Source organism: Lithobates pipiens, unplaced genomic scaffold (genome assembly GCF_037356315.1).
Source record: "Lithobates pipiens isolate NorthernLeopardFrog02 unplaced genomic scaffold, aLitPip1_a1.2 Scaffold_18, whole genome shotgun sequence".
Lineage (NCBI taxonomy): Eukaryota > Metazoa > Chordata > Amphibia > Anura > Ranidae > Lithobates > Lithobates pipiens.
Genome location: NW_027507758.1, coordinates 319,999,873 through 320,015,815, shown reverse-complemented (window position 1 = coordinate 320,015,815; position 15,943 = coordinate 319,999,873). Strand labels below are relative to the sequence as shown.

Below are 15,943 nucleotides of genomic sequence, written 5' to 3'. Positions count from 1 at the left end.
GTTTTTGATATCAGAATCTCCGTTGATTTGGAGACATATTATTTAATTTGTTTGATTATTAGTCCCTGATATTATAATTTCAGTTCTTGAAACCAGTATTCCTGCTGTTTTGGAGACATATTATACATATTGTTTGCTATAACATTTTCTGGGTGCAGCTGTTTTTTTCCGCATTTATTCCTGGGTCCATTAGTATAAGGTTTAGGGAGACCACTGGGTTCTTTGGATAAAAACCCTGGTTTTCACCTACATCTACCCTTTATGAGTCCAGATGGAATGAGAGCCTGGTTTTAGGCAGCGCCATTTCACCCCGGTCGCTATATTATATTTTCTTAAAAGAACCCCTATTAGGGAATTTCTTTTCTTCGGGGGGCAGCAGCCTATATAAAGTTTTACATACAGGTATACTAGACATATAGAGTATTCATAACTATCTGGCTAAGGCTTGGGTTTATCTACTCCTGGTGGTGAATAGCGCGGTTCTTTCATTCTTATTCACATCAGGCTTTAGCCCGCTGTCAGCTGATTCTGGGTAACAGGAGAGCACAAGTAAGTGTGCTCCTGTTACCCAGAAGAGAAGAATGGGCAAACGTTGGCTTTGGCCATACTTCTATTTTAAACAGCAGCACTCAGACTGAGAAAGGTAGGGACGGGATTGGGAGCCAGGTGTGCTGCATGCAAAAGAGTTGGTAAGGAAAATGTTGATAGAAGAATAAACGTGGAGAAAAACTCATAAGTCTGCTGCTATTTTTCACTGTCCAGTGAGAAGGCTGAACTGGAAAGAGGACATCATTGTATTCCTTAAATTGGTAAACCTAGAAACTCAAATACAAACAGAAAACTAACTCTAATAAAGAACAAGGGCATAAATAATTTGTGCATAGTATGACGAGTAGAAGAGCAACCTGTTAACTAGAATCCTCCCATCTGTACTAATTAAAAAAAATGTTTGCCTGGAGTTCAGCTTTAAAAGGGTGGGTGATATTCAGAACCATCACATAGACAATTGCTTACCAATTAAATAGTAGGTTTTTGCAGTCCAATTCCCTTTTTATTATTTTGATGTCACAAACCCCACAAGTAGTAAAATCATTTCCTTTACAAAAGAACAAATTCTTGTTGCTAAACTCTAGGTGGTGTTCTTTTTTATATTTACATAAGAATCACCATCCAAGTCAAACCAGTAAACATGAGTCCTTTTTTCATCAGTTGCAAAAACTGTTGGATCCTGACAGCGAGCAAGTTTTCAGACCAACCTATCAAAAAGTGTACTGTATAGCTCTACGTATTGCATGCAGACTTGCATTTTGGTTTGTTCCCTATCTTTTAGAAAATAAACACAAAATCAATTATAAAAACAACAAAATGGAAAAATTACATAAAAAATTCAGGTACAGACACAGTACAGGTGTTTAATAAAACAATGGACAGTAATGAATGAAAACGTAAAAAAATGAACATGTCTTCTGGTAAACCTCAAAATAATTTTTATAATACAGTCTGGCCGGAATCCTGGATTATAGTCTGTTTGCAAGTCAGGTGTCTCTAGGAGAAAATTGACCAGTAAATGAGGTTAAATAGAATATATGCTGCAGGGAATATTATTCTTGAATACTTGTCAATAGCATGGGTGTCAATACGCATGCTGACATAAGCACGCTGGCTCTTTCTTCTGTTCAAGTTCCTCTCTGTGCTGAGCGCCAGTTGTACCATAATACGGTCGTCTTTTTCACCATTTTCAGAAACAAAACCACCCAAATTGTTTACCTCACCATCACTGTAACTGCTGTCCATCATTGACCGCTGTGGAACCCCACATGTACAAGGAAGCTTAAAGAAAGACAAATGCAAATCAGTCTGAAAGTGCAAGCAAACTTGGGCGCCAAGCCAACCAAAGAATAACATTTGCAATCTGGTAGAAAATGTACAATTGTACAATACATAAATATAACTTAGGATGACAATTACATATTTTAAACTGTGCATAATCAGCAACAAATTATACACGGTCAGGCTCCTTTATTAATATATCCCCCAGTGTCAGGTGTATGCTAATGTTAGAATTCATGGATCTCTACCTGTTTTGGAGGTTGGTAAGGAGCATACAGTAAATGTTGTTTACTGTGCATACTCCCATCCCATATCTGATTGTTTTAGTAACTGATGTTTAAATTACCTAAATTAAGCAAGTAAATTAAATATTGAATTGCTCATGCTATCCTAGAAACACTGAAACCAGTAATGTCCCCTCAGTTTACTTTTATTGGTATAATAATATAATGTCATAACATTGTGACCACTGATGGGTAAAATGAATATTGAACATTGATTATCTCATTTGATCAGCCAACAAAACAAAAACAAACCTTCTATCTATGGCTACCTTTACTGTATTGGGGATCCATATACAAAATTTTGATGTTATTCTGAGAGCGGTAGTAAACCGCAGCTGGTTAAAAAAAAAAAAAAACACACCTGTAAGGCAATTGCATAATGTGCTAGTATGTGATGTGATCTTTCTACAATAAAAACTTTGGACTGCAATTCGAGATCCATGAAAAAGGGGGGTATGTGGCGCTACCTAAATATACATATACACATATATAAAAAAAAAATTATAAATAGAAAAAAATATATAGAAATATATCCAACTGAGTATGCTAACCTCATATACAAATAAGTGCAATAAGCAAACTGACTAATGTGCAAAAAACGCATAAAGTGCAACAAATCTTCACAGTGAGGTAATAAATGTGCAAATAAGCAATTGTGCAAAATACAATAAAGTGCAGAATAAATCTTGGAATAAATCTGTATATCCCAACAATACAGTGATCTTTAACCACTTGCCGCCCGCCCTATAGGCAATTGACGGCGGCAAAGTGGTTTCATAATCCTGACCGGACGTCATATGACGTGATCAGGATTATGAGCCGCTGCGCGCCCCCGGGGCGCGCATCGCGGCGATCGTTGTTGCGGGGTGTCAGTCTGACACCCGTCAACTACGATCTCGGTAAAGAGTCTCCGACGGAGACTCTTTACCACGTGATCAGCCGTGTCCAATCACGGCTGATCACAGTGTAAATGGGAAGAGCCGGTGATCGGCTTTCCCTCACTCGCGTCTGTCAGACGCGAGTAGAGGAGAGCCGATCGGCTGCTCCTCTGACAGGGGGGGTCTGTGCTGATCGATTATCAGCACAGCCCCCCCGAGGATGCCCACACTGGACCACCAGGGACGCCACCAGACCACCAGGGAAAAGGTAATCCTCCCTAGACCACCAGGGATGCCAGTCAGCACAATGGGTGCCAATCAGTGCCCATAATGGATGCCAATCAGTGCCCACAATGGGCATCACTGATTGGTATGCATTATTGTTTGGCACTGATTGGCATCCATTACTATAGGATAACACCAATGCCGCCTATGTGTGCTCACCTGTGCCGCCTATGTGTGCCCACCTGTGCCGCCTATGTGTGCCCACCTGTGCCGCCTATGTGTGCCCACCTGTGCCGCCTATCAGTGCCCAACTGTGCCGCCTATCAGTGCCCACCTGTGCCGCCTATCCCTGCCCATCCATGCCCATCTGTGCCACCTATCCATGCCCATCTGTGCCGCCCATCTGTGCCGCGCATCCGTGCCGCCCATCCGTACCAGCTATCAGTGCCAATTTGTGCCACCTATCAGTGTCCGTCCATGTCGCCCATCCGTGTCGCCCATCAGTGCCGCCTATCAGTGCCACTTCATTGGTGCCACATTGGTGCCCATCAGTGCCGCCTTATCAGTGCCCATCAGTGTAGCCCCATCAGTGAAGGAGAAAACTTACTTATTTACAAAGTTTTGAAACTGAAACAAAAAAAAACATTTTTTTTTTCAAAATATTCGGTATTTTTTTATTTGTAGCGCAAAAAATAAAAACCGTAGAGGTGATCAAATACCACCAAAAGAAAGCTCTATTTGTGGGAAAAAAATGATAAAAATTTCATTTGAGTACAGTGTAGCATGACCGCGCAATTGTCATTCAAAGTGTGACAGCGCTGAAAGCTCAAAATTGGTCTGGGCAGGAAGGTGTTTAACCACTTGCCGCCCGCCCTATAGGGAATTGACGGTGGCAAAGTGGTTTCATAATCCTGACCGGACGTCATATGACGTGATCAGGATTATGAGCCGCTGCGCGCCCCCGGGGGCGCGCATCGCGGCGATCGTTGTTGCGGGGTGTCAGTCTGACACCCGGCAACTACGATCTCGGTAAAGAGTCTCCGACGGAGACTCTTTACCATGTGATCAGCCGTGTCCAATCACGGCTGATCACAGTGTAAATGGGAAGAGCCGGTGATCGGCTTTCCCTCACTCGCGTCTGTCAGACGCGAGTAGAGGAGAGCCGATCGGCTGCTCCTCTGACAGGGGGGGTCTGTGCTGATCGATTATCAGCACAGCCCCCCGAGGATGCCCACACTGGACCACCAGGGACGCCACTAGACCACCAGGGAAAAGGTAATAAAGGCCATAATCCTCCCTAGACCACCAGGGATGCCTGTCAGCACAATGGGTGCCAATCAGTGCCCATAATGGATGCCAATCAGTGCCCACAATGGGCATCACTGATTGGCATGCATTATTGTTTGGCACTGATTGGCATCCATTACTATAACACCGATGCCGCCTATGAGTGCCCACCTGTGCCGCCTATGAGTGCCCACCTGTGCCGCCTGAGTGCCCACCTGTGCCACCTGAGTGCCCACCTGTGCCGCCTATCCATGCCCACCTGTGCCGCCTATCCATGCCCATCCGTGCCGCCCATCCATGCCGCCCATCCGTGCCAGCTATCAGTGCCAATTTGTGCCACCTATCAGTGTCCGTCCGTGTTGCCCATCCGTGTCGCCCATCAGTGCCGCCTATCAGTGCCACTTCATTGGTGCCACATTGGTGCCCATCAGTGCCGCCTTATCAGTGCCCATCAGTGTAGCCCCATCAGTGCCCATCAGTAAAGGAGAAAACGTACTTATTTACAAAGTTTTGAAACTGAAACAAAAAAAAAACATTTTTTTTTTCAAAATTTTCGGTATTTTTTTATTTGTAGCGCAAAAAATAAAAACCGTAGAGGTGATCAAATACCACCAAAAGAAAGCTCTATTTGTGGGAAAAAAATGATAAAAATTTCATTTGGGTACAGTGTAGCATGTCCGCGCAATTGTCATTCAAAGTGCGACAGCGCTGAAAGCTCAAAATTGGTCTGGGCAGGAAGGTGTTTAAGTGCCCTGTATTGAAGTGGTTAAACAACTGATTGTGCAATAATCAAATAAAGTGCAAAGTGAATCAAGTATTAAGTCCGTAAATCTCAACGATGAAATAATCTTAAAAAAAAATATATATATATATAAATAAAATTTTAGATGTGCAATTCCAAAAGTGATAATGTTGCACTTATTTGTATATGAGGCTAGCATACTCAATTGGATATATTTCTAGCGCCACATACCCCCCCCGTTTTCATTTTCTTTTATGGTGCAGAGATCACTTTTTATGTTGGCGGCTTCCTATATTTGTGAGATTAGTAGATAGGTAGCTGGGCTTGTGCGCATTAGTACCCTTTTTTTATTTATTTTTTATTTCGAGATCTACGGTGTGCTGGCGAACATGTGTATTAATCTTAGCAGTCTTTTTTCTCCCTCCAAAGTTCTATCTAAAATAATTTTTCATCTATCACTTCCCATGGTGAATTACAAATGAAGATTTTTGTCACTGATAAACTAAAAAAAAAAAACTGTCAAGAACCTGTTGTCTCTATTTCAAATGACACTTTTATAGACTAATGACTGAATGTGTAATCTTGTTATGTTGTGTTTTAATTAGGGATGCACCGATACCATTTTTCTTAAACAAGTACTGATACTTGATACTTTTTTTCAGGTACTCACCGATACCAATTACTGATACCTATCTCCTAGGAAGAGTAGGTAGAGGGGTGGTTTGGGAGGTGGGGGGGGGGGGGGTTGTTAGGGAGTTAGGTGAGGCTGGGGTGAGAGCAGGGGGGAGTAGAGGGATAAGTGAGGGCAGGGTAGTTGAGTTGCAAACATGGTACAGGAGACAGTCATAGACTGCAGACATGGCACGGGAGACAGTCAGAGACTGCAGACTTGGTACAAGAGATGGTCAGAGACTGCAGACATGATACAGGAGACAGTCACAGACTGAAGATATATATGGCAGAGGAGTTAGTCACAGACTGCAGACATGACACAGGAGATGGTCACAGACTGCAGACATCGCACAGGAGACAGTCACAAACTGCAGACACGCCGCAGCACACAGGAAACAGTCACAGACTGCAGACATGGTACAAGAGATGGTCAGTGTCAGAAACCATGAATCAGACCGAGACAGAAAATGCAGTTAAATTCACACCTTTTAATATAATGGGAAAAATGGTACAAATGGTAAACATAGTCAAAACATAGCCAGGGAACGGTAGCCAAAGCGGGTAGTCAGAACAAGCCAGTAAATCAGGAAGCCAGAGATCAGCATAGTAGGAGGCAGCAGACAGGATCAGGAACCAGAAGGAATGTCAGCCAGGCAAGTCTTCTACATGGCACAGGAGACAGTCACAGACTGCAGACATGGCACAGGAGACAGTTACAGACTGCAGACATGGCACAGGAGACAGTCACAGAGTGCAGACATGGCACAGGAGACAGTCACAGACTGCAGACATGGCACAGGAGACAGTCACAGACTGCAGACATGGCACAGGAGACAGTCACAGACTGCAGACATGGTACAGGAGACAGTCACAGACTGCAGACATGGTACAGGAGACAGTCACAGACTGCAGACATGGCACAGGAGACAGTCATAGACTGTAGACATGACACAGGATACGGTCACAGACTGCAGACATGGCACAGAAGACAGTCACAAACTGCAGACATGGCACAGAAGACAGTCACAAACTGCAGACATGGCACAGAAGACAGTCACAGACTGCAGACATGGTACAAGTGGTGTGGGGAAGTTGCAGCCAGTGTACACAGCTCTAGGGAAGCTTGTCCTCCCTCCCTCTAGAATACATCTGTGTGATCCCTGTCCCCTCCCAGTGTGCAGCCATTACATTAGCAGTGTCCTGTCCGGATTGCTCTGTCCCTTCAGACTCCCGACCATCCAGCTCAGCAGCACTTTCCCAGTCCAGATGGAAAGTCTCCTCAGACTCCAGGCCCCTACTGTTGTCAGTGGGAAGTAGGTGGAGGTGCAGCAGCTCGGGAGGAGGAAGTTACATCTTACTCCTCTGAATGCCAGGGCCTCCATGCACCTGATTGGTTGCTAGGATGTTGGGCAGTCCCAAAAATCAATAATTTTCACACGTGTAACTTGGATGAGCTGGGAGTTCTGCCACTAGTGTGGGCTTTTCCTGGGGTGTCACCAGGGTGCGGTACGCATTCCCCTAGTGATGCCACTGGGAGGAGGAGGCGGGGGATGGCACAGACCAGAGGAGACAGTCGGAGGAGTTATTCTGCTTCCAAGCTGACGTCACTTCCGGCATCGGCTTCGGCTATCAATACTCACGAAAATGCCTAGTATCGGCACCGATACCGGTATCGGTGCAACCCTAGTTTTAAGAATTGTGTTATCATGATATCTGTTATTTAGGCTTAAGCCCTGCACCACAGGTGTCTTTGATAGTAGTAGATGGGAGCAACTGTACTGCCTTTCAGGGCAAAACGCATCCATAGGACTGCAGCTGTCTAAAATTGGCATGCTTTGTTTTTAAAAGCTGGAATAAAGACTTTGATTTTATTTGTTCATGGTGTGCCGATCGTTCCGATACTAAATCAGTTTTGTATGTGCATAGGTGCTCACTGATTTTGTACCCAGCTTCGTTTTCTGGAGAGAAGGCAGGAAGGGTGTGCTGGTTACTCTTTGTTCTCTAAGAAACCACCTATTTTTTGCAAGTCTTTTATGGACCTCTATTTATTTTTTCTAACTGTCATCTAAATTCTAAGGACCAATTCAATTATTATACAATGCCAATAAGATAATTACCTTTTCTCTCAGCTTCCTCTCTTTTCTCTCTTGCACTGTAGTCAAGTAATTGACAGCAGCATATTCCAACACCGATAGAAAAACAAACACAAAACTAACCCACAGGTATATATCAACAGCTTTAATGTATGATACTCGGGGCATGGAGGCGTTCACTCCAGTAATGATGGTTGACATAGTCAGCACTGTTGTTATACCTAGGAAAAGAACAAAAATAAGAATATAGAATATCAAATGTAAATCATTTTGAAAACAACAATACAGAACCTTTAAAAACATCAAAGATAATAGATTAGACTTTAATATTTCTACTTCTCTTTCACGGTAACAGACTTCATTCAAAGTAAAAAGACCAGTGGTATTTCTTATCTATTCTTTTTTTCCATGGTGGTTCACCCTCTTCCACCATCATTATGATGTCATGTATCAGTTTTGAACACAACGGGATTTTAATAAAGGAGCTCAGCGCTGCTAGCCATGCTATGCTACTGCCAACTTTCAAAGGATAATAAGTACTTTGGTGCAATAGAAGAGCTTGTTATTGCACTCAAATTTTTCCTACATATGACAGTCCATCAAAAGTTGCCTTTTGTTGTAGAAAATGCATTTGTCCTTTTAAATTGCATTTGACCACAGCTATATTTACCATAATGGCACCAGTGAGCCAGTGTCTAGGGCAGCAAGGTTAGAGGGGCAAAGCCTCAAAGCTTACATACTGTTATTTCCTTATTTTGTTTTCTTCCATCTCTGCACGTGTGGCTAAATTCAGCAAATTAACTATAACAGAATGGGTGTGATGGGATGATGAGAGAACTCAGAATGTTCTTTAGAACTCATAAAACACACAACCATTATTTCATTCCTTTGGCTATCTGTACCGTTAAAAATAGTTCTGCATTTAAAGCAGACCCCTGACTCCAGTTGTGCAATCTACCATCAGATTTTAATAAAATAATCATATGACACAAGAGGTAGACCTTGTACAAAAGAGCATCATCCCACAAGTGTGATGCACTTCATTCATTAAGGCCCCTTTCACACTGGGACGGGGAGCGGCGTCGGTGGTAAAGCACCACTATTTTTAGCTGCGCTTTACCATTGTATTTGCAGAGGTATTCGGCCGCTAACGGGGCACTTTTAACCCCGCTAGCGCCCGAAAAAGGGTTAAAACCACCCACAAAGTGCTGCTGCAGCACTTTTCTGGTGGTATAGCCGCGCTGCCCCATTGATTTCAATGGGCAGGAGCGGTATACACACCACTCCCTCACCGCACCAAAGATGCTGCTAGCATGACTTTTTTTTACTGTCCTGCCAGTGCACCACCCTCGGGGCTTTCACACTGGGGGAATGGAGCGGCTCTTTCAGGGTGCTTTGCAGGCACTATTTTTAGCACTGTAGCAAATGCAAAGCTCCCTAGTGTGAAAGGTGTCTAAGAATGCATTTGCATCTTTGAACATGCAATTTTTTTTATATTAGTTGGTATGCTAGAAAACAGAATAAGACGCATTTTTATTTTAGATAGAGTAAGGGAGAGTTATAACCCCTGTTTTTTTTTGCCATCTTTGCCTTGCCAATGGGAAGGTTTACCTTCACTTCCTGTCCTATAGCCAACACAATGTATTTGTATTTGTATATGTATCACTAGAACTAGTACCCTCGTTGGAAGATTGAAGACAACCCATAATTTGGGATTTTTTAATACTTTCACTGATAATGGTAAACAGGACAAATAAAAAGGGTGAATATCCTTAACAGGTACAGATAGTAATAAAATTCTACTAGATGTTCTAATCCCTCTTCATTCTGTCCAAAACTACAAAAAAAAGTTTTGCCCTTAGGTATACTTTAATACAACAATTTAAAAAAATAAATAAAATAAAAGCTATTTTCATCTAAACAGAAACAAAAAGGACCTCTATGTACCATTTCTTTTCAGCATACCATGCTGTAGGTAGTGGGTAAGGGCACAAACACAACGTGGACCCGTGGACTTCCAATGATTTTAAAGTAGAATAGGCACAGACAAATTCTGGCTGTCTGGTTTAGGATATTTTTCAACAAATTATTTAATGCTTCAACTCCTGAATGTTTTTTTTTCTGAGAGGTGACTATTACCATAAGGACAAAGAGAACACCTTCATAGCCAAAATGCACAATGCACATACCTTTGAAAAGTGCTTTTGTAAGCATACAATATTATTTTACCTAGAGGAACTCTGGCAGGAACAGCTCTGCGATCTATCCAGAATGAGACCCAGGACAACATGACCATTAAAGTTGCGGGAAAATATGTTTGCAGTAGAAAGAAAAAGATGTGACGTCTCAGTGTGAAATTAATATACAGACGATTGTACCACCCTGTGTGAAAACAAGAATAATATTTCTTTAAAAACAGCACACGTGACAATTTCTGTAAATTGACATAATCTGTACACATTGCGCAGGAAATATCATAAACACGAAGAACAAAAGGAGACTAGACAAAATTAATTATTAGAGGGATTGGTGTACTAGAGGGCGGTAATTGTAAATAATTTTTAAAAAAAGTGTTAACCCCTCCAAAATTTATAAAAAATAAAATTTCAATCAGTGTTCAAAGCAACATATATGCAAATCCTAATAAATTGATTAGGTAAAACTAATTTAAAAAACAAACAGCAAAAATGTAAGTTTCACTTATGCAATTTATAAAGAAGAGTTTGGGAATATATTTCCCTGACGGCTCCATGTCAGTACAGCTGGGCATAGGTTCCCCCCATGCCTTCAGGACTTAACTCGTATAATTTGAGCCCACCTACTGCCTCTGTGTTCTTCTTTTTTCCTCCTATGCGCAGGACAGAATTGAGGAGTGTGTAGCATTATCTCTCCCCTGTTTTGGATAGTTAGGTCCCAGCTGTACTGACATGGAGCCATTAGGAAAATGGAAAATTTAATTCAAATACTTTCCATAATTTTCCTTTCCTGACGAGCTCCATAGCAGTACAGATCCCACCCATCTTGGTAGGACTAGTTACAGAATGCCGAGGCTGTAGGTGGGCTCAAATTTATATGAGTTAAGTCCTGGAGGCATGGAGGGGCAGAGCCTATACCCAGCTGTGCTGCCATGGAGCTCATCTGCAAGGAAAATTACAGTAAGTATTTGAATTAAATTTTCCGCTGTCTATGAACTGTGATGGGGATTTATTTCTAACTTAATACATCATTTTTTGGGGGAGCAGTTTAAACAATTGACCTCCAGAAGATTTACCCCTTTCATGACCAGGCCATTTTTTGTGATACGGCACTGCGTTACTTTAAATGACAATTGCATAGTCACTGTACCCGAATTAAATGTATGTCCTTTTTTTCCCCACAAGTAGAACTTTATTTTAGTGGTATTTAATCAACTCTGCATTTTTTTTTTTTTTGCGCTATAAACAAAAAAATAATAATAATAAAAAACTATATATATATATATATATATATATATATAATATAAAACTATCTCGTACTTTCTGCTATAAAACATATCCAATAGAAACAAATTGAAAAAAAAAAAAAAAACAAGTTTCTTCATCAGTTTAGGCCAATATTTATTTTACTGCACATTTTTGGTAAAAAAAATCCCAATAAGCGTATATTGGTTTGTGCAAAAGTTATAGCGTCTACAAACTATGGAATATTTTAATTTATTTGTTACTAGTAATGGCTTATTGCGGTGGACATTCTGACACTAGCTGACGCTTTTGACACTTTTTGAGAACCAATGACACTAATACAGTGATCAGTGCTAAAAATATGCACTGTGACTGTACTAATGACACTGGCTGGGAAGGGGTTAACATCTGGGTGATCAAAGGATTAACTGTGTGCCTAGTCAGTGTTTTACTATACTGTGTGAGGTGCTTTAACTAGGGGAAGGGATGGAATTTATTCAGGGACATAAACTCCATCCCTTCCCCCCTGTCAGAACAGTAATCTGCCTTGTTTACATAGGTAGATCACAGTTCTGTGTCTCTGCCTAATGATCGGCTTGTGCCGGCATACATCATGGTCCCCGGCACCCACTGATCAACTTGCCCTTTGTGTAATCACAGCAGGAGCAAGCCGCTAGCGCATTTGCGCCCCCCCCTACCCAAAAGTGCGGGATCATGTATATATACCTGACCTGCACACAGCTGCTCCCCCCCCCCCCCCCCATAGCAGTAAAACAGTTATAGGGCAGTCAGCAAGCCATTAAATTGCCCAGGTTTGTTACAAGTTTATTAATTTTTTAAAATGGAGCTCGAGTCAAAAACTTACTTCAGGTCTATCTGCCCCTATGTGGAAAGTGACCCAAATTTGTTTTTGTTTGTGTGAGTTTGACACACGTTAGTATTCATCCAACATATCTGCATTTTTCAGAAGACTTACCAGTGCTACTGTAGAAAGCAAGTCTTGTAGTGGTGTGAAATTCTTGGATTAAAAACTGCGAGAGAGAAATTCTTTCATCTGTTTTTAAAGATTCATTGCCATTCTTCCAGTAGAGCATGAGGTCATCCTCTGTGTAGGCATCTGAAGAAATAAGAGAATCATTGGAGGAGAGCATTCTGAGTGTGAGAGCAGACTGCGTTCCCAGCACAGCTAGGGAACTGACCATGGCATGTTCTCCTGCTTAATGTGGTCAGTTTTTATTAGGAAAGCAGAGGGACTCTGAAAGCCAATGTGGAACAGCTGCAGCATTGCTCATAGAGGTGAGTATGGTTGTTTTTATTTTGTTATATACCCCAAACATCTCCTTTAAAACCACATCTACTCAATTTTTCCTACGCAGTTCACCACAATACATGGCAGTATGTTATCGTGTGCCCCTTTAGTGTGTTTGGATTCCATTCAAAATAAATGTCTCTCCAACACACTAACACATGTATGGCGTAGTACTGTGCATTGCATTAATGAGTGTAGGGGTGTGAAGCCAGCTTAAAGCAGGTCTTCACTGACCTCTGAAATTGCAGGCACTGTGCAGCAATTAACCCTCAAAGTGTCTGGCAGAAACACTAAAATCCAAGTCGAAGCCAGTTCACTTTACCTTGTCCCCTCCACCAAGCTATGAAATGGCAGTCATCTAATCTCTAATGTAAACACAGAGCAGGAAGTCTGGATGAAAACACAGAGCAGAATCTCTGGATTGAGGAAGCTGGGGGAGCTGAGCTGCCGAGGGGAATAAACTGCAGTCATTTTTAATAATTACTCCACAAGGCCTGCAGCTACAGGAGGTCAGTGGGGGCTTGTTTTTAAAGTTTATTTACTGCTTGTTAAGAATGTGTTAATTCCTTAGGGCAAATTCACCCTATGTGCGGTGACAGACGTTTTAGCACATGGAAACACTAGACACGTGCAATTCATTTTGGTCCATATACAAATTCAGACAAATTTTTGGTTATTTGGAGATTCCGATGTACCCAAATCTCTGAATGAAATAATAATGAATTTCTTTGAAATCCCTTAAAATTAGTTTGGTTTATTAGTTTTCTAACAAATTCCAACTTTTCAGAATGACTAAAATTCGGATTGGTTGACCAATTTGAATTCTGTGTGAAGAAATAACTGGCTGTTAAGTAGCGGGTTGGGAAGCCTTAAAAACCATGAGTCAGCATCTGTCAGTGGGCTTCCCCACTGACAGATGAATGTAAAGATAAAGAATGCTAGCAATTGCATGGCAATACAAAAACGTTAAAAAACACGGAATAGGGTTGTCCTCTCCCAGTCCATACCAGGCCCTTCAGGTCTGGTATGGATTTTAAGGGGAACCCAGTGCCCAAAATAATAAAAAAAAAAAGCTGTGGGGTTCCCCCCAAAATCCATACCAGACTCTTATCCAAGCATGCAGCCCAGCAGGTCAGGAAAGGAACCATACCAGGCCACATGCCCCCAACATGGCCTCTTCCCGACAACCCTGGTCTGTGGTTGTCGGGGTCTGAGGATGAAGGGCTTATCGGAATCTGGAAGCCCCCTTTGCAAGGGGACCCAAGATCCCCCCCCCCATGTGAATGGGTATCGAATACATTGTACCCATTCACCAAAAAAAGTGTCAAAAAGTAAAAACCACAGGAAACAGTTTTTGACAAGTCCTTTTTTTTTTAAATGTAAAAATAGTGTCCCTCGATCACTATTCATCGTCAATCACGGCGTCGTCTTACTGGTCTGTCACAAGTTGGTCCAACTTTGAAAAAGCTTTCTGCACTACTTTGGTCCGACTTTGGTTCGTTTTCAGCCCATTTAATATCATTCAACTCGGATCAAAGTCGGATCATTGTCCTAACCGTCCAATTTGACATGGTCATTACAGCAGCAGGAAAATGAATTTATGTCACACTGGGATTGGTTTGATTGGTCAATGGACAAGTTGGACTATCTCAAAGTTGGGGCAAAATCGTATCCTGTTCATTCAAGTTGGATGGGAGTAGGACCAACTTAAGACCGATGTCACAGGGCAAAATCAGAGCGACAGTTTACAACAGTCAAGTCGTACCAGTGTGATCCTGGCCTTAAGGTGTGAAAATAAATGCTAGGGTGTCTTCCTGACATTCTCTAGAACTGAAGAAGTGGCTTGGTAAGCTATGAGAAATCCCCAACATTACAGAGTCCAGTTCTTATCCAATCATGTGAAAAGTAAAATTTCCGATTTATTTATTTTATCTGCATAATAGATTTATAAAAAATTTTTTTACACCATTTATTATGTGAAGCTTCTCCACTCCTTTAGTAAACCACTCTCACTTTCTCCCTCTCTGTTTGTATACATTTCTGTATGGATGCTGCAGCTGTGGCTCACAGCAGGGGGTCCGGTGTATATCTGTTCACCGTTTCAGGTTCAAATCGGGTTAGAATTCCTGACTGCTTCTGCAATTTGGACTGTGGCCACCCCAGAGATGTGTGAATCGGCTCCGCATCTAATTCGCATCAGTGTGAAACCAGCCTAAGCCCTTGTACACACGGTCGGAAAATCTGTCGGAATGAGTCTTATCGGACCGTGTCGTCGGATAATCCGACTGTGTGTGGTATGCATCGGACTGATTCCGTCCGAATCTCCATCCGACCCAATTTTCCAACATGTTGGAAATATTTCCCGACCAACTGGGCCGGACAGACCTAATCCAATCATGTGTAGAGCATTTTCATCGGACCAAGTGCCACGCATGCTCAGATCAAATTCCTACATCAAAGCTATTGGCTACTAGCCTGAATGTAGTCCCATCGTAATGAAATTACGTCATCACGTTCTAAAAGATCGGATTTTTCGCCAACTTGGCCCGACCGTGTGTATGCAACAGTTTCGGACACAATCCGTCGGACTAAATCCGACGGGCAAAATCCGACGGATTTGGTTGGCAAAATCTCCGACCGTGTGTACAGGGGCTAAGGCTGAGACAATCAGAAAGTGGACAGCAAATGCCAGTCTGTCTTTCTCTTTAGAAAGCCCAGAATGCTCTGTGAAATCCATGTCAAGGCGCTCCCTGTACATTTTTGTATTAATAAACTGTATACAAAAAAAAATTCTAAATAAAACAATACAGTATAGTTTCCTTTTCAGTAGACATCTGTACCATAAGCACTAACTAAATATGGATAGGACTCATACTTACAACTTTCAATTTCCAAGGAGCAGGATTGTGTATCCAGGGGAAATCGGCTGAAGTCCATGTTACACATAGCTGTTACTGTAACTCTGTTGTGTAAGATTAAAGAAATAACACTTAGTTACACTTTACAAATCATAAGGGCGTAGTAACAAATGGGTGAAACAGACATTATCCCAGCTTTATATAAACACAAAAAAATTGTGCTTTGTGCAAAAGGGGGTAATACATCAACCTATATTCCGAACACAAAGGAATTACAGAAATAAATAATCTACAAGGTGCGCAAAACCAATATCTCTGTAAAAAC

The 15,943-nt window shown here is 41.9% G+C and overlaps 1 protein-coding gene across 2 annotated transcripts in view; it reads right to left on the bottom strand.

The window, feature by feature from the left end:
* Positions 1-1,392: 1,392 nt before the first annotated feature.
* Positions 1,393-15,943, bottom strand: part of GABRR1 (gamma-aminobutyric acid type A receptor subunit rho1) — a 155,750-nt gene continuing 141,199 nt past the window's right edge. For both annotated transcript variants that reach the window (XM_077487263.1, XM_077487264.1), the window contains 5 exons: positions 15,640-15,722; positions 12,428-12,568; positions 10,241-10,393; positions 8,036-8,232; positions 1,393-1,830 (listed from right to left, as the gene is read on the bottom strand). In XM_077487263.1, coding sequence (XP_077343389.1) covers positions 1,546-1,830; positions 8,036-8,232; positions 10,241-10,393; positions 12,428-12,568; positions 15,640-15,722 — 859 coding nt within the window. In that variant the 3' untranslated portion in view covers positions 1,393-1,545. The remainder of the gene's footprint in view (positions 1,831-8,035; positions 8,233-10,240; positions 10,394-12,427; positions 12,569-15,639; positions 15,723-15,943) is intronic.